Source organism: Amphiura filiformis, chromosome 12 (assembly GCF_039555335.1).
Source record: "Amphiura filiformis chromosome 12, Afil_fr2py, whole genome shotgun sequence".
Classification (NCBI taxonomy): domain Eukaryota; kingdom Metazoa; phylum Echinodermata; class Ophiuroidea; order Amphilepidida; family Amphiuridae; genus Amphiura; species Amphiura filiformis.
Window position 1 is genome coordinate 54,141,919 of NC_092639.1, and position 22,799 is coordinate 54,164,717.

The 22,799-nt window shown below is 37.2% G+C and overlaps 1 protein-coding gene across 2 annotated transcripts; it reads left to right on the forward strand.

Moving 5' to 3' along the window:
- Positions 1–96: 96 nt before the first annotated feature.
- On the forward strand, positions 97–22,799 carry LOC140166421 (uncharacterized). 2 transcript variants are annotated; one of them, XM_072189878.1, is made up of 7 exons: positions 97–459; positions 8,890–10,084; positions 10,486–10,711; positions 12,913–14,602; positions 16,893–16,958; positions 19,556–19,805; positions 21,157–22,799. In XM_072189878.1, exons 2-7 carry the CDS (start codon positions 8,900–8,902, stop codon positions 21,379–21,381), a joined length of 3,642 nt encoding a protein of 1,213 aa, XP_072045979.1. In that variant the 5' UTR covers positions 97–459; positions 8,890–8,899; the 3' UTR covers positions 21,382–22,799. The 2 variants fall into 2 exon arrangements, with proteins under 2 accessions (XP_072045979.1, XP_072045980.1); XM_072189879.1 differs by lacking the exon at positions 16,893–16,958.

Sequence of the window (22,799 nt, forward strand, 5' to 3'; positions counted from 1 at the left end):
TTGATTGATTTGTGTAAAATAGCGCCCAATATATGAACTTTGGGTGTAAACTTATGTCAACATTATCTGGCAACCCAGCGTTGGCAACGAGAAAATATTTGGACGCTGATGAGCATGTAGAAATTTGAAGGAGGATTTCTCTTTTTATTTATTGAATATTTCCATCATAATATAACTATTAATTTTAAATAAACGTGAAATAACAAAATAGGTCATCATTTCATCGTTATAAAAACGGCCTGAAACTGGGTTGAGCTCCAAAGGAGAGCCGTTCCAAAACATGAAAATCAGTGGCAGTGCCAGTGCAGGTGCAAAAACTGCATGCTGCCAGTCCATATGACATTGACATGCTGAGACCATATTCGGAGCAGGAGTGCAATGCATTTAATGTATACTCACATGCATCAGTGCAGGGACGTCTAGCTAAAATATTAGACCTACAAGCTTGAGCCTGCTGAGGTAAGGTTAAAGAAAGTAAAGTTAATTTATAAATTTCTTCCGCGGTGGGGTATCATGGGTATGCGCTCATGCTCATGCCATGGGCATGGCCGGCTCTCTCGGCGCGGATGCCAGTGATCTGCAATCGTATAACTAGAACTTACTCGAGAACTCTATCTTTGAATTTGCACACGATAGCTGCTATCGTTTTTCAGTCGGACAGCGGCGCGGTGCAATTTTTTTGCACAGAGGAGGTTTATTTATTCTGTTAATGTTGAAATTTGGATGAAAGTTATACATGTATATCGATGAGTCAACTGTATCTTTTGAGGAAGATTTTGGACAGTCTAAATTTTGCTGATGTGTATAATTTTAGGAACTTTTTGATGCAATCGCCTGTCGTGATTGGTTGTGTTTACTTCTGAACCATGGAACTTCCATTGCTTCACACAGTGTCATGTCATCACTCATACTTCAGCGAATCTGACTAGATTTTGAATGTACTGGTCTCTAGCCTACTACTAGCCTAGAATGTGAAGCTATCGGTGAGCAAATTCTTGGCTAGACTTCTCAAGCAAAAGTTGGTAACCATGAGAGTTCCCCATATCAAAACGTTAGGGTACCCTAGCGTCATTGATCATTTTCTTATTTCATTCCATTAACAACCGTCCACTGACATCAACAAAAATCAGATGTTTTCTCAAAACATTTGTATTACTAAAATCACAACTTTGACATTATTAGTCGTATATCATGCTTCTTCGTACCAAAACAAGCATGAGAATGTCCTGCAATTTAAAATCGCATCGAAAACAATGTAGATGATATTGTTTACTCGCAAATAATTTTTATTCACCATCGCCTATGTATTAGAAATGCTTCGATCTCTGCCTGAGATCCATGTTTTTCAGCTTTTCTACTGCTTTTCTATGTATTTTGCAGTGTGCAAAGGGCAGCGATCAAAGCATTATAACGTCGTGGCACCATTTGTATGTATACCTGCTTCCTGATATCCAATTGAAGCTTGTGATGTTTCCAAGCTTCTCATCTAAGAAAGAATCTGATTTGCCAAGTATATCTCAGTCTCACTCACATACAGCGAAAAAACTATAAAAGGAGTATGTGAACTTCTGAAGCAAAACCCCAAAATCACCTCTGCGTGAACCAGGTATATTGGTCTTTCCGCATTCTGTATACAGTCCGTGCAGTGAGAGGGTTGGTATGCTAAGGTTTCACCAAAGCCAAGGTTAAGGATGGTAATCTGAGAATGCATAGAGCGATACACAGAGATCGGGTTTGACCTTGTGATCCCTATAAACAGTGTTGGAAAGAAGTAATAAGTCGCAGTGTGCAAAGGGCAGCGATCAAATTCGACGGTATCGCATCGCAAAATGCGATGCAATTTCCATCAACTGCTATGCACTTTTCCAAAATGCATAGCTAAAAGTGCTATACTGCTATGCAAACATGTGTTTTGCATAGCACAAACTCGATGCAAAAAATTGACTGAATTCAACCCTGGCAAAGGGTCTCTCACAGCTAAAACGTTTTGATATGAAATAGTGCAGCAAAGGGGTAATTTTTTTAGTAGCGAGGACCGCGAAATTTGCAAAATCTCCCGGGGGGATCACTCATATATGAAAGTTGTAAGCATCCGCGTGAAAGAAAACGCGGATTTAGGGTGTTTTTGAAAAGCAAAAGCGAGGATCCGCGCGGATCCGCTGATTAGGGTCTCAAAACACTCATTTTACTAAAAGAAGGGGTGTTTTTTTAAAGGACGATCCTCGCTTAGGGTAGTTTTTTTAATTACCCAATTAACAGACATTAGTGGTGACATATTTATCAAGTTATTCGGCACAAAAGAGTGGTTTCTAAGCAATTTTACTAACCAGATTGTTAAACAACACCAATTTTAAGCTTACTGATATCATCACTGTCACTGTATGGTATTCTACTGACACACGCAATGAATAGGGGCAAATTTCAAATCAATTCCTCACTTATGGTGTTTTTATATTGACAGATCCTTGTTTATGGGTAAATTTCAAACAAATTCCTTGTTTAGGGTGTTTTTATTTGAGTAAAATCCTTGTTTAGGGTTCATAGGGCCTGCACTTTGGCTCGACATTTGAAAGGGGCGTGAATTCATTTTTGGATACGCCTCTATTATAATTAGGTAATACTCGACTCACACACATTCCCTATATTAATATGTATATATACATGTACCACATGTAGTCAATCTGTCTGCTTTATCTGTATTGTGCCCCTTCTTTAAAAGCAAATACGGTAGTTAAACACGATTTCATCAAACATTATAACAATAGCTCTTTTACAGTGTGCAATCATCCCGGGCAATAATTGGGCAATAATAGAGGATGTGCGTGAAACTATTGATTGGCTCCATACAAAGGAATTGAACCGTGTCCTTCACGTAATCATGGCACAATGCAGTGCATTCAATCAAACGTTGTCGCCAACCTATTTGATCGTATTTGTGCATTTGTTATGTGTGTGAGACGAGCTGTCGCGGTAGATTGCAATAGCTTGTAATCATGCTTTTATTGAATGAATTTGAGTACTCCGCCATATTTACGGTATGATACGTCATAATCTAGGTGATTATTTGCATTGGATATCTTGAATACGCTGGTGAGGTTGTGTAATGCCCCAACAATCCCAAGCAATTGTCTGAAACTGCTCTTCGGATGATGTATCATAAGAACTCAGTCGTCAAATGATGATAGTCATATAATGACCAAAAGATTATTACTGACTATATCATTAAAGACTGAGTTCCGCAGTCTTGTACAAAATCTGAATTTTGATGATTTTTACGATCGTCCGGATGAAAAAAAAATCACTGAATGGGCCGTTAGTTCCCTCCTCTCCTTACACTGGCAATATGGATCAAAGAAAAATAAAGAAAAAAATAAAGAAAACAAGAAGAAAAAAGACAAAGAAAAGAAACAAAAAAAGAAAAACAAATATGAAAAGTTCGAACAATATTTGGTTTATAAAATTAATGTGACCGTGATGAGGCTCGAACTCACCACCTTCCGATTTAAAGTTCAAGCGCTAGTGTACCAAATTCTGATGCCTTACCAAGTGAGCTGTGCTCCTGAGATACTGAAATAAAAATAAAATAATACACTGTATACCTGCTTGTGTCGGTAATTGATTTGCTCAAATTCCATAATGGTACAGTGCAACAGAGCAAAAATGCCCAAAATTTAAAAGCTATATAATTTATGACCACTATACACTACACATAAAAATACTAATACAAGGGAATTTCAACGTAAGAATCCAAACAATTAAGTACCAACATGCACAGCTTTGTCCTTATATCACATTTGGGTTTTTAACACTCCATAATGCTACAGCTACAGGGAGCACAGTACTTTGACAATGGAGTGAAAGAATATTATTATTGATTAGGCGCGGATTTTAAAAGTACAGCTCCTATGCGTGTATAGCCAAAAAATTGGAATAGAATGTTTGGAATCATGTAACTAAAGTACTAAATGCATTCTGCAAAATGCGCTCTGACCAATTTATAAAGCATTTCATTAGCTTTAATTTGACATATTGTTTGACATATTTGGAATTATGGTAAATCATTAAATAAAATATTTATTAATTAATCAATTATGTCAATTAATTAAAAATTTAATGCAAATATGCATATTTTCTCTGACAGAATTGTAGGATTTGACAAGAGCCATCTTTCTTGTAAGTTTGATTCTTATAACATACCGGTATCGTATTATGCGTCCCGTTATAGTTGTAGAAAAAAAATACGCGTGCAGGACACACATACGCACACACCCCACACACACCCCACCCAGAGGATCGTACCGCTTTACAATCTTATAACATTCATTGGCGCTAGTAGTAGTAAATTTCAATTTTCTTTGCTTTACCTCACTTGTTCTGCTCAAAATTAAAAGGGACATATCTAGCTGACAGTAAAAGCTTACATTTTATGGAAAATATGTTTAACTATTTGCTTAAACAGCACAAAACAGATAAAGCAGACAAATTTACTATACATAGGCCTATACATGTATGGTATCATGCCAGGGACTGTTTAAGAATATAACATTAGATTTATGATATTTACTTCGAGGACTGTTATTTATCAAAAATATGAAAAATATCAAATTTTAATAATTTGTCATAAAATTTGTATTATATCGTGAATTTCAAACAATGAAATTTATTTGTTATCAGAAAGACATTCTTCAGATTCAGAATGCAATTCGATATGTCTGATGTGCTCTCATGTCCCACAAAAATACTATCGAAACGCTCAAAACGCTCATTCCAGATCCATTAATTTGGTTAATTTTCTTTTCTTGTTTTCTTTCTTTATTTTTCTTTGATTTATATTGCCAGGGTAAGGCGAGGGAACTAAAGGCCCATTCAGTGATTTTTTGATTTTTTTTCATCCCGACGATCGTAAAAATCATCAAAATTCAGATTTTGGATTCTAGACTGCGTAACTCAGTCTTCAATGATAGTCAGTAATTTTTATATTTTGGACATTATTATGACTATCATTTGAGGACTGAGTTCTTATGATCCGAGGAGCAGTTTCAGACAATTGCTTGGGATTATTGAGGCAGAGGTTATCTTTTGAATTCTTTCATGACCACTGAAGTCTGTCAAGGACACTCGGCGTGAATTGAAAGACCATGTCACTCGCCACAAAAGAATGTCAAAGGTCATAAAACACCACTTTTGTGTATTCTGCTATCTAAAGGCCTATTGGCTGATTTTGTCATAGATGTGCTAACATAGCTTGCTAGTGCAGTGGTTCAGCCGAAAACCGTGTGTCTAAGACAAAAAATAATGCATTTACGTGAGTCTGTAATTTATATACCGGTACTGACAGTATAAATTAGCTACATGTATTTGAATGGGGCTTCAACTTCGTCAATACTGTCGTTTTCCTGTTTTGTTTTTTTTTCACAAAAAAATTTCGCTGGCTGGGATCACTGAATGGGACTTTATAGCGCGGATTATATTATTCAAAACTTGTTTTTACCTACTGCTATAGTATTAATCCGATTATTACATAACTTTGCCAGCATATTCAAGACATAGGTTATGTAGGGATAAACTGTACATGGGTATAGAAGCCCTGCATGCTTTTATCGATTGGCTCCAAACAAAGGATTTGAACCGGTGTCCTTCACCGTAATCACGGCGCAGGAGCCTACAGTCCATTCAATCAAATGTTGTCAGTGTGCGAGACGAATTATGTATAAATCTGGAGGTCACATCATCACTTATCATGCTTATTGTAAAAAGTTTGTCCAATGCATATACTGTGTGTATTGTTCCCGGTATTGTCAATACAGTCAAGCAAACAGGTATTATATTTTGAAAAGGCCGCTATAGTATATTCACAGGGGTGTCTTGAATGGCCAATCATATGGGACATAATCAAATTGCAGTGACTGCTTCCTTTGTTACCACATGTCAGTCATCTTGTGATTATTGGACCATGTAAACCTGCAAAAACGAGCCAAAGTGCAGGCCCTATGAGTTTGACAAATTTTCAACATCCTAGCTTAGGGTCATTTTTGAAAGTCAATTCACACGGATGCTTACAACTTTTATACATGAGTGGCCCCCCCGGGCAAAATCTATAATAAATTACCGAGTTGCAAAACTTTTCGTGATAAAAACTCGAATGGTGGTAATGCAACTGCAAATTTCACTTTTGCAAACCTAATCATTCACCGAGTTACGCTGCATATTCACCTCATTTTTTTCAATCTTATTCTTAGTGATTAAAGTCTAAAAATGAGCAAAAATACCTTAAAATAATATCCAGGGACCTCAAAATAGTGAGCATCAGTTACTATCGCGTCAAACAAAAAAATCTTGCGTCTTCGCGTATTAACACGCCGCGTCAAAAAAAACAAAAAAAATCGTATCATTTAATGATTAAAGAGTTTAACTTCAACACTACACTATTTTTCGCTCACCTGGAACATTTTCACTAGTTCTACTAGCGTCTTCAGCAGATGGTGATACTGTGATGGTATCTTGTCTACGATCGGGATAACCTTCACTGATGATGTCATATGATTGACAGAATGACGTCATAGGATGTTACGATGTAGCGGCGCCCCCCTGGGCATCAGTAGAATATCCACTCGTATATCGTATCATTTAGTTTGCGTCATCTCGCGACATCGCGTATCAACACGCTGCCTCTAAGCATGATACTATCCACGGCCCTATATATACTAATCGTGTTTGGCCACCCGTCCCTACTTTGTACAGAGGTTTTATACAGCGAGCATAGGCGACAAGTGGTGAAACACGATTAGTATATAGTGTCTTGGATATCAATAAATTTAATTAGCAACCGCCCGGAGTGTGAGAAAAGGGGATTTCTTTTGGGGAATATTTATACCAGCAAAAGAGGGGCTCGGTAGTCTTGGGGGGGAAGAAGGTTAAGCAAGAAGGAACGAGTGATTTTTAGCCACCCATGTTTTAGTTTAAAAGCATATAGACCAATCATGCTTGAAATAAAACATTTCAAATATTAACAATGTTTAAAACGTGTCTATTTTCGAATTTCGATAACAGAATAAACCAAAATATGACAAAATATTGCTTATCTATTTTAAGTTTGAAACTAAATATAATACAATGTTTTCAGTTTATTCCGTTCATATAGAACTCGAAAATTTGGATTAGTATAAAGCTTGATACTATTCAAGAAATAGTAACAATCTTTAATTGATGTCCGTCTTACAAAACGGAATAAACTAAAATATGACAGAATATTGCTCATCTATTTTAAGTTTCAAACTAAATATAATACAATGTTTTCAGTTTATTCCGTTCATAAAAGTCGAGCATCATAGGTCTATTATATACCTAACTAAACACGGGTGACTAAAAATCTGCGAAAATGTGTAGAATTTTCACCACCCGTAGATCACTCGTTCCTTCTTGCTTAACCTTCTTCCCCCCAAAACTACCGAGCCCCTCTTTTGCTGGTATAAATATCCTCCAAAAGAAATCCCCTTTTCTCACCCTCCGGGCGGTTGCTAATTAAATTTGTTGATATCCAAGACACTATATAGATGAGGTGACCTCAATGTTTATCAACAAATGCAAGGGACTGGTATCATCTTTATGCTTGAATGAACCCCATGCAACCACTACACTGTTTAATAGTCTTATTGTGATGTGGCGGGAGTTTTAAAAACACGAGCCCTGAACAAAATATGATGCGCGCGCATACTGCCAGGCAAAATACAATGGAAATTGTGATGATGCATGCGCATACTGTCAGGCATTGACGTCAGAAGTCACATCATCTATACTAATCGTGTTTCACCCGTGTTTTAGTTAGGCATTATAGACCTATAATGCTTGAAATAAAACATTTTAAATACTTACAATGTTTAAAACGTGTCTATTTTCGATAACGGAATAAACCTAAATATGACAGAATGTCACATACCTATTTTGAAAATATTAAAACATTTAAATAAAATTTTAAAATAAATTTCTGACTTTAATCTAGTATCAAAATAGATATATTTTGACTTTAATCTGTTAAAAAATAAAACAATTTGGTTAGTATGAAGCTTGATACTTTCCAAGACACTATATACTAATCGTGTTTCACCACCCGTCGCCTATACTCGCTGTGTAAAACCTCTGTACAAAGGTATAGGGACGGGTGGCCAAACACGATTTAGTATAAAGTGTCTTAGATAGCATCCTGTTTATATACTAATCGTGTTTGGCCACCCGTCCCTATACCTTTGTACAGAGGTTTTATACAGCGAGTATAAGCGACGGGTGGTAAAACACAATTAGTATTATAGAGACTAATGAATCATCTTGGTCGCTACTTGTCCTTTTTAAGAGGAATTTTATTTCTGACATTCATTCAAGGTCATTCAAGGGATTTTATGTTATTACTTTTTTTCAGTAAGCTAGGGGGTCAAATTTATTGATGACATCATCGGGTGGTGAAACACGATATTGCCCATTTTTTGGGGGGTGAGTTAGGAAAACAGTGTGCGACCATCTATGGCCTCAAAAACAAAATGTGTTGGTGTTCTGTGGCTACATGTAGTCGGGAAACCCTAACCAATCTTCAGAGTCTTGCTATCGAGTCTGCTGGATCTTTTCATATGATCAAATTAACAATTATTTTTCTACAACCTTACTGGCATTGAAAGCCTGAAGTCTCTGGCTTATTTGGTTACAAAGTTATGTACATTTTGTAGGTCCAGAGTCCAGACATTTTCTGTTTATTCTTTTACACATAGTTTTATGTGATCAACAGAGACAGGATATAACCATTGTCATCAGTCTTTGAGCACATTTCTACAGTAATAAGATGCCAGTATTGATTTTAATAAACTTGATATTTTTTCATCTTATTTCTTTCTGCAATTACAGATCAACCAAAATGTCTTCAATGCCAGTGTTAAGACCGCAAGGGACTCCCACCATATTTGGGGACCTTGAAGAGAAGAATGTCACATTCCTAGTGGATACATCTGGCAGTATGTATCCCTTTATGGATGTTGTCAAAGAACACCTGCTGGAAGTACTTCTGTCCCGTGCATATCGTGTCAAAGATACTTCCTTCAACATCATGGAATTCTCTTCCAATGTTGTCCCGTGGGCAGACCAGATGGTGAAGTGTACACCTCAGACTGTGACACTGGCAGGGGAATGGATCAAAGGGTTAAAATGCAAGACAGGAACAAACACTTTAGATGCCTTGTTGGCTGCCTTTGGAAATCCCTCCTGTAACTCTGTGTACCTTATAACAGATGGTCTTCCAGATCAACCTCCTGAAGTCATTCTTCAACATGTGTCTCTTGCTGGACAAAGCCGACCAGTACATTGTGTGTATCTTACAGGTACCAACACTGACACTCCGGCGTTCGACTTTCTTCAGAGTCTTGCTATCGAGTCTGCTGGATCTTTTCATATGATCAGTGTCTCTATGAGAGGTGCAGTTGAACATGTTAAAGCTGTGGTTAAAGTTAATCATGGAAGGTCAAAGCAAGATAAAATTGAAGATAATCCCACTGCTGCTACCACAGACACACCTGCTTCCAGTACCACTAACAGCAATATACCACAAAGTACAATGAACCAAGAAAATACATCCAATCCACCCGTGGAAGAAGTCCACATATCACAATTGACTGATAGCATTCAAGGAAGCATTCATTCAGCCCCAGAAGTCATACCCCAATTGACTGATAGCATTCAACATGTTCAAGGAAGCATTCAATCAGCCCCAGAAGTCCTACCCCAATTTGTAGAAGCAAAAGAGATCCCAGTAAAACTCTGTAGTGTCCAGACATCTCTTGATAACAGTCCAGTCCCACAAGAAGCCCTCGTTACAGGTCCAGTGATTCAGCCGTCCGTGCTACAGACTCAAGATTCTGTGCTTCGATATCCAAACACTGCATGGGAGACTTATCGGATACAGCCACGTCTGTTACAGAGACAAGTAATGAAGACAGAGACTAAAGAGTTGGGTGTTTCTAGTGGAGCAGTGTTTGTATCTGGGATGAGAGTATTAGCAAGGAGAGATAGAGATGGATTGTATTGCCCTGGAATGGTGAAAGAACAGGTAGGTTTGTGTATCCTTGGTGTAAGATATTCATGAGTTAGACTAGTGTAAACACTTTAGAGGAAGCAGCTTACGACAGTACTAAATCCTTCAATAGAATATTTCTGTGCTAGGCCAATTGCATAAACCGTAATCATGATGAGTGCTTTAGAATTTAACCAAGAATCCTATTGGCTAAAAATATTTGTTTGATATAGCTGTACCGAAAAATTAAGATACAAGATGCGGTTATTTTAAAATTATTTACAAGAGAGTTGGATTCAATACATTTATGGATATTCTTCTGTATAACTTAAGTAGCAGGGTCATGTAGATATCCAATTTTGTCTCAATTGAATTTCTTCATCACATGTTGTTTTTGACTTTATTATGTTCAATATATTCAACTATTCTATCACCAGGTCACCACCAATCGCTGTTACCTGATCGAATTTGAGAAAGACCCCAATGGTGGGAAATCCCAGCACAGACTTCAAGAAACAGGTGTATATGACATCATACCACACAACACCGCCATGCGCCATCCAATCGTACCAGGTGATAAGGTTCTAGCACCTATGGATGATGCAGCTTATTGCTTTGGGCCAGGGACAGTGCTGGAGGGGATAGAAGGAAGGTCATCTGGATGTAAGTCTGTGTGTTTGTTTGTGTTTTTGTTTGTTTGTAGGCTTTTACTTGGAGGAAGGTAAAATTCTGAAGGTAGGTATGGAAGTGTCACATTTTGTGAATCATTTTGCCATGTGCAACTTTTATGATGAAAAGCTTACTAATATGGGGTATGTGCATTACATGTATGTGGTGTGTGGGATGTTGGTGTGTGTGTGTGTGAATGTGCATAGTAAAGTGCAGTTATAAACATGGATGAAAGTGTGCTCTCCTTCAATATTTTAATTTTCATTATTTTGATGTCTTGTGCATGTAGAATTTGGTACAAATGGGCTTCATTTACAATTTCATCTCGTTTGCACTTCAAATTTAAGTATAATTTATGTATAAGTAGCTGCTTCTAACTGTAAAATAGCTAACTTTATCACCTATATCTCCGATAATTATTTTGGCCAAATACATTTAATTTTAAAAGTTCTTTGTGAATTGTAGAAGTCCCTTACTTTTAATCAACCTTAAGATTGTTAAAATAATAATGGGGTTGTTCTATGGATACCAGTAACTCCATGACAACAATATTATTACAACAAATTTAGAATCACAAATATAAAATCTAATTTCATTGAACCATTTTAATTTTATGTTTAATAATTATTACTATATAATTAAGAAATATTTTACTTTAAAAATAGTAGGTGTACAAACTTGATCAAATAAACAAATATAATTGTTTTCAAATAATGTGTGAAAAGCACTGGCCAATATTACTTTGTGAACATTTTCACCACATTATAAATTTCCAGGCAGAAATTTGTTACACTTCACTGAAACATTGATCAATTAATGCAAGGTTGGTCTTGACTGAGTATCTGTCTATTGCACCAAGTGTATCAATGGTTGTCATGGTAATTTGTTACCAGGTAACCTGATGTCATTACAAAACAGCTAATTAAATATTCAAGTTTACATGGATACCAGCAGCAGATGCTTTTTGGTAAGGAAAGGTAGAATGTGTTTCCCTGAGGAGGGTTGGTTTACATAATGATAAATTGTTGGCAGATGGTTTCTTGAAAAGGTAATTTGTAGGTGTCCAGGAATATTATGTAAAAAAGGTAAGTGCATGTAATAATTTAGAGGAGTTCGGCTCGTAAGGTACATTGTACAAAGTTTTAATTGCTATATTATTTTGTTACAAACTGCGAGCAGAACTTGAATGTCTACTTTGTAATCTGTTATCAAGTCTGTGTGTGGTGGTGTATTTAGGGTGGTGCAATAATTATGTGTACCCCGGGGTGAATTCTCAAAATGGTCTGCCAAAAATCGCTGTTCCCCCTTTGGCCGTGCCAAAAACCTTTGCCCCCCTTCGACGTGCCAAAAACCTTTGCCCCCCTTTGACGTGCCAAAAAATCTTTGCCCCCCCTTACACATGCAAGATTTTGGGGAACCCGAATTTAAAACCTTAAATTGTCTTAACATATAATGCTGGCCAGAAGCAGCAGGAAATTTTGCATATTTGAACGTGTTCAAATGCTTTTCCTCACGCCTTTTAGGGCATAATATAGAAACGGTGCCCAAAATATCTGTGCCAAAATTGCTTGCCCCCCTTTCGACCTGCCAAAATCGCTGACCCCCCTTTCGACCTGCCAAAAATGCTTGCCCCCCCTTTGGCCTGCCAAAAATCTTTGCCCCCCTATAATTCACCCCGGGGTACACATAATTATTGCACCACCCCTTAGTGGTGTGGTACACTTATGGTGTATTATGTAAGCTATATTTATGAAAGTAAATATGATCACTCAAATAAGTGAATCCAGTTATATCACAAAAGATAATGAATTTCTAGGTTTACTTGATTTAAAACAAATGCATCAGAACATATTTGCATTGAAAAGTGTATTTCTGTTGACAATGTTACATTCATTGCAGACAATTTTGGGCAAATTGAAATTGACAATGATGGAAGTCTGTTTGACTTTGTCTCTGTCTGAATGTCTTTTGGATCATGTCTCTCTCTTCTTCTCTTCTTCTCACTCTCACTCTCTTATTCCACTATTCGCTGTCTCTGTCTGAAGATATCTGTCTGTCTCTTTTTGGTCTCTATATCTCTTCTCACCCTCTATTTCCCTGAGTTTGTCTTCTTAGCTCTCCTGTGGTTTGAGTCATTTTAATTGGATGTCAGACATCTCATAGTTTTTCTTATCCATTTCCATTTTATTTTGCAGGCGCCGCTGACAGTGAGAATTTGGTTATCAGTCTTTACAACGGCAAATCCGTCAAAGTCACTGCACAAATGGCGGTGTGGATCCCACAAAACCTCCACGAGCGGATCAAACTTGAGACGCAAATGCCGCTCTCTGCTCGTCAATATCTCATCAATAATCCACAATATCCCACCAACATGCCAACAGGCTACATGCTTGTACCAAACACAGATATATCACGGGGGGAAACTCTCACGGAACTGCGATCTTCTGCCGGACAACCAATGTATGTACCGGTTTACCCAATGGCTACGGCCAGTGGGGATTTTCACATGCCATCTATGCGAGAGAGCGTGGTTAAGTCTGCCGAGGTGCACAAGTTGATCCCCGGAACTAGTATGACTAGAGAGGATTTGAATCGCAAAGTCATGTCACAGCTGATTGAAAATAAGATGATCAAAAGCGAAGAGATAACTACCTACGAAAGTCTGCAGCCTAAAAGTTGTCTGAAGAAAAGTGTGTCGTTTAGAGGAACAAATGGTGAACTGGATTCAGGTATAAGCTCTACACAAACAGATGATGAGGAGAAATATGAGGAGAAACAAGATGCATTCAAGGAGAGGTATTCTGGTACGTCTCAAGGAGACGAACTTGAAGATGATATAGAAACACTTGAAGTAGAAACACATGGAATAAACTTCAACGATACCGATGACAGTGGTATTGGAACTGAACCAGCTTTACTGTTCTCAATGTCTGATCATAGAAAGCCAAGAAGACCTCAAAGTAGCATTCCAGAAAGGCGCCCTCCATGGCGACACTTTTCCAAAGGTTCCTCAGGAGGTACGTCCAAATCTGAGGTGAAACCGTTCCGCGAAACAGCGCTCAAGTGTCCCCCACAAGCACGTTCGCAACCGATTTACATTGATGCAGAACTAGCGTTTGATAGTGCACCGCCAACATACCTTGAATCAAGACCAACCAGTGTGCTTAGTACTTACGACAACGACTATATATGTCCAACAGAGCGCCCTCAATCACAATATGAACATAGGAAAGCTCAGGATCATCCCTCCCTCCGATCATCAGTTCAGTACGACAACTCGTATAGGTATCCCGCGGATAACATATCTTATCCAACAGAGCGCCCTCAATCACAATATGAACTTCAAAAATCTCGGGACAATCCCTCTCTCCGATCATCAGTTCAATACGAAAATTCTTATCGATATCCGGCGGACAACATATCACCCAACTCTAAAAAGATCAGTACCAAGATGCAACACAGCCCAATGATGCAAGCTGAAAAAATCTATTACTACGATCCACAAACTTACCCCGTTGGTGTGATTCACAGAGATGGTGTGTTTGATACGGTAGATCATGCTCCTGTACCGGTACCAGATGGACCAATCAATCGCAAATCAGTTTTCAGAACTGTTAATAAAGATGGTATTAAAAGTGATAGGATTCAAATGGAATGGCTGCTACGGAATAACCACAACAGGCCGCATCCTCCGGTGAAAAACGAAGCACAGCGATCACCAGTCCCGACTCACAAGGCATTCGCAACTCGTGATATGGTGCGTGAAGCCAAGGAAACGGCGTACATGGAGTATAGACGCATGCAGGTTGTGGCTAGGGAAGACTCGTTTAAGGAGAAGGAGGCGACAAATCAGAACATGCACAAAGCAAGATTAGACAGATGCAGGTAAGATGGGTCTTTTTTGTTGTTGTTCAATCAACAATGAATATCAAGATAACAACTGAATGGTATTAATTAGTACCATACCGTAAAACCCCGTCTACAAGCATATAGTGTGCTTCTGATGAAAGCTACATTAATCCAGTCGCCATTATGGAGTTTGAGCAAATAAATTACGGATCCAAGCATATACAAACAAGTATTATTTTAAGACCGATCTATTGTATTGGTATATTAACGCTTGTTTCGAATTAATTACGCTTTTATAAAAAACACTATATATGCTTGTAGACGGGGTTCTACGGTAGTTTATTTGACCTTACCTATAGTCCGTCAACTGAGAAGTACAAAGTAAAAACTTCAGTGTGATGCGTGTGTAAATGCTTCTTTGGCACGCAAACTGCTGTGCGATTTGTACTTGCCGATCGCACCAAGTTCTTTATGTGTTGCATTTTTAACACGCAGTGCATGTAATGCAAAGCATCCACCCCCGATGCCACAGATTTGGTTTGTACTTCTAGGTTGAAGCAGTATAGTCGGTGGCATCAATGTATTGAGGCAGCTGTTTCATGAGTGCATCTATGCATTGTTTTTAAACAATTGTGTGTGTACACCAGCGCATTCATGCTTAAAAGCGCAAAAAAACAAAAACTTATACCCATGCATTTGCACAGAGGAGCTCGTCTTGGTAGCCAGATGGCAGTATATTATAGTGCAAATTAATGGTTAAAGCTTTCTATTGTAGTTTATTTGACCTTACCTATAGTCCGTCAACTGAGAAGTACAAAGTAAAAACTTCAGTGTGATGCGTGTGTAAATGCTTCTTTGGCACGCAAACTGCTGTGCGATTTGTACTTGCCGATCGCACCACGTTCTTTATGTGTTGCATTTTTAACACGCAGTGCATGTAATGCAAAGCATCCACCCCCGATGCCACAGATTTGGTTTGTACTTCTAGGTTGAAGCAAATAAAAAATAAATAAATAAATGTAGATATTTATATAGCGCTTTATGCCGTAAACAGCCTCAAAGCGCTTCACATTTATTCCGCCGTCATTAGAATATGTCGGAACCACGTTTGCAGCCTACAAGTGGCGCAGGGTCCATCAGTACAACGACTGTGACTACCCCTAACAGCTTCCCATTGCACCTGGGTGGGGTGAGGCAAGCGAGGCAAAGCGCCTTGCCCAAGGCGCAACACGGTGGTGGGTCGAATCGAACCCACGCACGTCGAGCAAGCTCTCGGATTATGAGTCCAAGGCCGTAACCACTGAGCCACCGTGCCCTTATAAGCAGTATAGTCGGTGGCATCAATGTATTGAGGCAGCTGTTTCATGAGTGCATCTATGCATTGTTTTTAAACAATTGTGTGTGTACACCAGCGCATTCATGCTTAAAAGCGCAAAAAACAAAAACTTATACCCATGCATTTGCACAGAGGAGCTCGTCTTGGTAGCCAGATGGCAGTATATTATAGTGCAAATTAATGGTTAAAGCTTTCTATTGTAGTTTGTTCAAACACAAGTTAGCCAGCTATACCCAGCTTTTATTGCTATCATGAACACATGTGACATTAAACCATCCATTTGTTTTCTTAATACATTAAACTATCCATTTGTTTTTTTCTTTCAAAACTGAACCTTATTGTCAACATTTCATTCACTGTTCAGACATGATTTAGTTGTATAGACTCTTGTTGACTACCTTGTGAATTGATATAAATTGGGCTATTCCATTTAAAATCCACACTACCCCTGTGGAAGAGTTTGGAAATATCTTCCATAGAGGGAGTATGAATTTCAAATGGAATTAACACATTAGCAGCTCTATTTGAAACTAACCCTCCCTCAGGTTGAATCTTTCTCAGAGGGTGTATGAAATTCAAACAGAGCTGCTTAATGTGTTCATTCATTTGAAATGCATACTCCCCTTGTGGAAAATGTTTTCCAAACTCTTCCACAGGGGTAGTGTGGAGTTTAAATAGAATAGCCTAATGTATGTCACCACCAATTTTCATAATCTGAGCATGTTTTCTGAACCACATTTTGTGTACCTTTACCAGTATTCAAACAAAATATTTGTTAAAAGGTTGAATTGACTAAATTGTCATCTTGCAGGGAAAAGACAAATCTTTAAAACAATACAAATATCTGGAAATATTGTGCCAACATTATGCAATTTCAGGCTGACATTATCATCACCATTCAACAAGTATTTTGTAGACTCATTTTCCATTACACATGTGTATATTGTTTAGATGCTATAAACCTTTCTCTCTGGCCATTTATGTATACAGGACTGTTGCTAAGCAACACAAACAAACTAATACCGTGGTAGATGTAACCACGGTACGAGTGTGTCGGTAAGAAACAAACGCGTAATAACCCTTAAGTGCATGTAGACGTACATTTAGTGTATTTGTATTTTTCTTAAAGTGCGCTTTTTGTTTTAGGAATTTGGATTGATGGCAGTTATGCTTGCATGTTTGCAAATTATATTTATTATTTATTAATGTTATCTCTGTTGCATAATTACACTAATTTTTTACACAGGCTTTTTTATCAAATCAATAATGACTGTTTAGCTTGATTGATTTTAAACAGAATAAAAATGGTTTGAGCAATTTTGAATTCTTATTACATGTAAAGAAAATATGATTTTTGCATGTATTTTTATTGAATTTTAACATTATGATTCAATTAAAATACTTTTCTAACATTGTTTTTAGATAAAATGTTAATTGACATGATGAAATTGATTAGTCCTGTATGCAAAAATGCCACATCTGTCCATTTAATTTCCCTGAAAGTAAACGAGCTTGAACTACATACTAGCCCATTTAAAAATGCTTAAAATCTGATCCTGTGGGTAAAATGTTTCATACATGTAGCAGAGCCAATCACCATGCAGGTAGCTACTCTTGTACCGGGGGGCACTCACACTTTGGGGTGACTCGTATGTAGGGCTGCTAAGACCCCCCTTTTCAGCATCGCTGTCACCCAAAGACCCCATATTTGTTTACGAACACATGCTCTGTCACCCAAAGATCCCCTATTTTTCCATTTGATCTGTCACCCAAAGACCCTTATTTTTCAATTTGAACAGAACTTTCATTTATCATTGATTTTGTTACTTATTTTGACAAAACAATAGAAATTTGAAGCCATTTAGAACTAGAAATTCAATATTCGAGGTTTCTGTGGCACTGTTTTTGGCTCTCACCCAAAGTTTGCATTTAAGAAAAAGGTCATGTTCTCACCCAATGACCCCATGTTGTTTACATTTTGCTCTCATCAAATGCCAAAAATCATGCTTTCACCCATTGACCCCATTTTTGTTTACATTTTGCTCTCACTGAATGCCCCTTACTGTGAAAGTGTCAGCTTTTCACCTATATCCATTTCATTTTGAAGTGATCCTCCCCCCTCCCCCCCTGGGCTTTTGTATGGATACAAAATATACCTGTCGCTGTTATTAGTTGCATGCAGTGTTCTCATATCACTAGATTCATATATCCCAAAGTTGGCCCATGTTGAGAAATTTGTTCTGAGGAATCTGATCAAATACATAGAGAGTAATAACAAACCAGTGGCTTTTATATACTCACTTGCAAAATGCTTAAATAGGGAACACTAAGCATGTATGCTGGACATAGTAGACTAGTTTGGCAGGTACATTTCTTGCATGCTTATACCTGTCCTGTAGTACGGTGTACATGCATTATAACAATCTCAGAACTTCACTAAGTTAAATGTTTCTTAATTCTCTGTGCAAGCTTTGTTTGTCAAGGGATGGTTGTCTATGCCCTTCCCACAATGCAATATGCATGGTGATAACAGCACGCCCTTTAGTTCCCATACACATGATCAGCAGTGAGCACAGTGCACGTTACTGTGCAACATATGCTACATGTGTTGTTCCAGAATGCGCATAATGACAGTAATTTCGGTCAAACTGATTTCTGGTAAAGAAACACAGGACTCATGTATTGAAGCACATGGTGTTCACTCATATGCATATCCTATTCCTCCAGATATTCAAATGCACTTTTGAAATACATGCTTCTTTTACATGTTGTATCATCTTGGTTTTGTTGTTGAATGTTTTGCTTTTGCTTATTTAATTCATTTTATAGTTGAGCTATTTCATGTTGCTGGATATCAACTTCCATTTTCAAAATATTTTCTTTCTTAGCCATTTTCACAGGCATGCTGGGTATCATATGGTGGCTTTATATTATAATTTATATCCTAATAATAATATTAATAATTTGTAATTAACAATTTGTGGGTTTACAATACATCCAATCTTGCTTGAAATGAGCTTGCTTGTGGATTTGTTATGTGACATAAAGATCATCAGGGATAATGTTTGTTGTATTTGCAAAATTGTACTTTGTGATTTCTATAGTGACTTGCATGATCTTGAAAAAGTACTGCTTTATGCCCCTGCATATGCCCCCTCAGATTTGACGAGAATCACTGAATCTATTTTTTAAACGAGAATCAATTTCTTTCATTGAAACATGCAGTAAGTGAAGTTACTCGGATGGTTTTTAATTCTTGCAAATTGGCACAAAATCTAGGCCCTACTTTATGACTGTTTGTCCATATCATTTAACCATGCAACTGAGCACGTATGAACAGCACATAATGCAATCATGTTCACCAAATATCTTTCAAACAGAGAACTTTATCATTAAGAGAAATGATAGGAACAAAAAAAAGTTCATTGGGGTTGATCTGACACCAAGATGTTTTGTCTTGATCTTAAAGCATATATTTTATACAGTGAGGGTTGAGAACCATAAAGAATTCCTTTGTGAGTTAAGACTTTCTAGGTCTCATCCCATATAGATCTATCAATAACACACATTTTCAAGCCCTAAACATTTCAGAGTTTACTTTGCTAGGTGTGTTTCTTTAAATTTCTTCTTTCTTTACTGTTTCTTCTTTCCAGAAAATTCACTGCAGATGTACATCGACGTGACATCCAAAGACAGCAGGACAGTCAAGAGAAGTTGAATCGAACCAGGGAAGCCAAGCGTGCTGTAAGCTTCAAAATCAGCGACAGCGACCAAAGCAGAGCAGAGAGGGAGTCAGATAAAGAGCAGGCAAGACAACAGCGATTACAGGGGATTACTCAAAGGAGAATGGATATCGAGGCGCAGAGGGAGAAAGAGATACAAGATACAATTGCTAGAAGGAGGGTAAGTTTGGTAAAAAAAATCAATTTGGCTATTTCAGTTGAAATTCATACACCCCTATGGAAGACATGACCTTAATCTCCCAACACAGGGGGTGTAGATTTCAAATGGAGTCACCCATTCAAGTAACTCCATTCGAAATTCAAACTCCCTGTGAAAGATAAAGGTTATGTCTTCCATAGGGGGTATATGGATTTCAACTGGAAAAGCCCATTTATATTCTTTTAGTGTAACCAGACTTAAGGGATCTAAAATGAGCGTTTATTGCGTTTCGATAGTATTTTTTGTGGCACATGAGAGCACCTCAGACCTATCGAATTGTATTCTGAATACGAAGCATGTCTTTCTGATATCAAACTGAATAATTTTCACTTTTGAAAATCACAATATAATACAAATTTTATGACAAATTATAAAAATTTGATATTTTTCAATTTTTGATATATAACAGTCATCGAAGTAAATTATATAAATCTAATGATATATTCTTAAAGTGTATGTAGCAGGAAGGAAAAGCCGACGATCAATTGAAAATTTTGATCTTTCATATTGAAGATATGGATTTTTTTCCCAAAAAGACCTAATTTTTGTTGGTGTTTTGGGAAAAAAAATCCATATCTTCAATAATGAAAGGTCAAAATTTTCAATTGATCGTCAATCGCTTTTCAACCCACCTACATACACTTTAAGTATAAATCATCAGATTTATAAAGTTTACTTCAAGTACTGTTAAATATCAAAAATATCAATTTTTAATGATTTGCCATAAAATGTGTTTTAAATTGCGAATTTCAAAATTCAAAATTATTTGATATCAGAATGACATTCTTCGTATTCAGAATGCAATTGATATGTCTGATGTGCTCCAATGTCCCAAAATAAATACTGTCCAAACGTTCATACCCCAGCCCTTAAGTGCTTAAGTTTTAGGGAAAATATTTAGGATTGGGAATGAAGTACCAAAATTGTTGGGTGTCTTTTGAAAAAGCATGGAAAATTTTATTTATCTTTTGATTTGGATAGTGCACATGATATTTCTTCACAATCACAAATTGAATTATGTATGAAGGAAATCATGGATGACTGTAAATAAATTGAAATTAAATGATGACAAAACTGAACTTCTTATTATCACCTCCAAATGTAATCAATCAACACTTCGCTCCAACTCTCTTCAAATTGATTCTGCCAACATTCAAGCTTCTACTTATACTCGCAATCTAGGAATTATATTTGACAACATTCTCTCAATGAACGACCACATCAAAAATGTGTCCAGCAAACAATGGGTTGTTATTATACATGTACTGTCTTCCTTGCTAATGGATTTCTTCTCTTTTCTATAATCAAACAGGACATCAAGACTCAGAACATGACAGCCCGCTCAATCAGCCATTTGGAGCAGATCGGAGAGTATCGTCAGCAGGAAGCAGCCAGGGATGTGCAGAAACGACACAAGGAAATCAAGAGACGAGAACACTTTCATAAAATAGAAACGGACAATCAGAAGAGGAAGGATATGAGGCTTGCTATGCATGAGAACAAAATCATGGATCTACGCTCACAGGTTTTACCTTGAAGTTAAAGTGTTTGATTAGCCCATACTCGGCTCATATGACCATTTAGGGATATGCCACAAACATATGGTTCACATTTTTGGTCTTTTGGATATCGATGACCCCCTTTTAGGCCAATTAAGGTATATGGATTGTTCGTTTCTCAAAATGTTCCCTTTTTTTTTGGAAGAGAACCCAATTTTGCCTCACTGCAGCCAACATTTAGAAATTTGCCAATTGTTTTGGGAAAAGTTGTAAATTTGCTATTAATTTTGTTGTAGTGATGAGTTCAAATTTCTTGGCAAATTGGTATGGGTGCACTTTAAAGTCTCAGCAATACCACCCTATCCAAACAAACTTGAGTATCCCTCTTGCATGCTCGGTTGATTGGATTGGACATATTTGCTTTCATGTTTAAGAAATATTAAGCAAAAATTTTGTTTTATCACATTATGTTAACCTGAGAGATCTCAGGACATTTCCTTAAACTAAAGCCTTAATGTTTAAAATATGCAGAAGTGCAAGCAATTAAACTGAAACATAATTGGTGTGATCATACACTTTAAAGAGCAGTTTGTGATCCACAGCCTCATCCCCCACTTTTCTAAAAATTAAAAAAAAAGGTTGAAATTCTTATACCACTGGAAACCTCTGGCTACATATTGTTTATGTACAAAAAATTCTGGCAGATTAATTCATTTAGCAAAAATATGCCAAATTTGAATTTTATTCTGGTGTACCAGAACATAATTCAACACATTGGCCTATGGGGCAGTGTAATACACATGATCATGCATAACTTGCAAATGCAAAATTGGAATCAAAGCTTTTTCAGTGCATGGATATCTTTTGAAAAATGCCATAAAAAGAGAATGCAAGGATCACAAAATAAGTGATTATATCTTGCAGGTTTATAATGTGATGACTCTCACATACAAACGCAATTTCACAATATGAACTGTCCCTTTCTATTGAGTAATAATTATAGAGAGTAATGTTAGTAATATTAACAGTTCAAAGCTGTTTTTGATGTGGTTGCTTCAAAAGTTTCTCAATTGGGCTATAAAATGATGGGTTTGGTCACCCTGAGTAGAAGGAAGTACAGGTGTTGTATGTTATATGTGACACGATCAAGGGAAATGAGTCGGATGTCGCTAATATTAATGTTGAGATATTGGCAAAGAAAGTGTTAAAATGCTTTTGTTTTATATTTTTTCAGCGTTTGATAAATTGATGTAACTTCACAAAGAAAAGTGGTATCACCATGGGGTCTTCAGTTTCTGAAAGCTCTAAATGTCCTCTTTAGAAACATGTGTAAAACTCATTTTCGACCAGGGCCGACATGTGACTCATTTCCTTTGATCATGTCACATATTATGTATGTCCTAAGCTAAAAAATAATGTTATGTCTCAAAGCCCATGGCAGTTTCAAAAACGAACG

Excerpts from the sequence above, each read along its gene's own strand:
- LOC140166421 (XM_072189878.1), top strand. The coding sequence starts at position 8,900 with ATGTCTTCAATGCCAGTGTTAAGACCGCAAGGGACTCCCACCATATTT. Across the intron at positions 16,959-19,555 it reads ACCACGGTACGAGTGTGTCG|AAAATTCACTGCAGATGTAC; the intron begins GTAAGAAACAAA and ends TCTTCTTTCCAG. Across the intron at positions 19,806-21,156 it reads ATACAATTGCTAGAAGGAGG|GACATCAAGACTCAGAACAT; the intron begins GTAAGTTTGGTA and ends ATAATCAAACAG.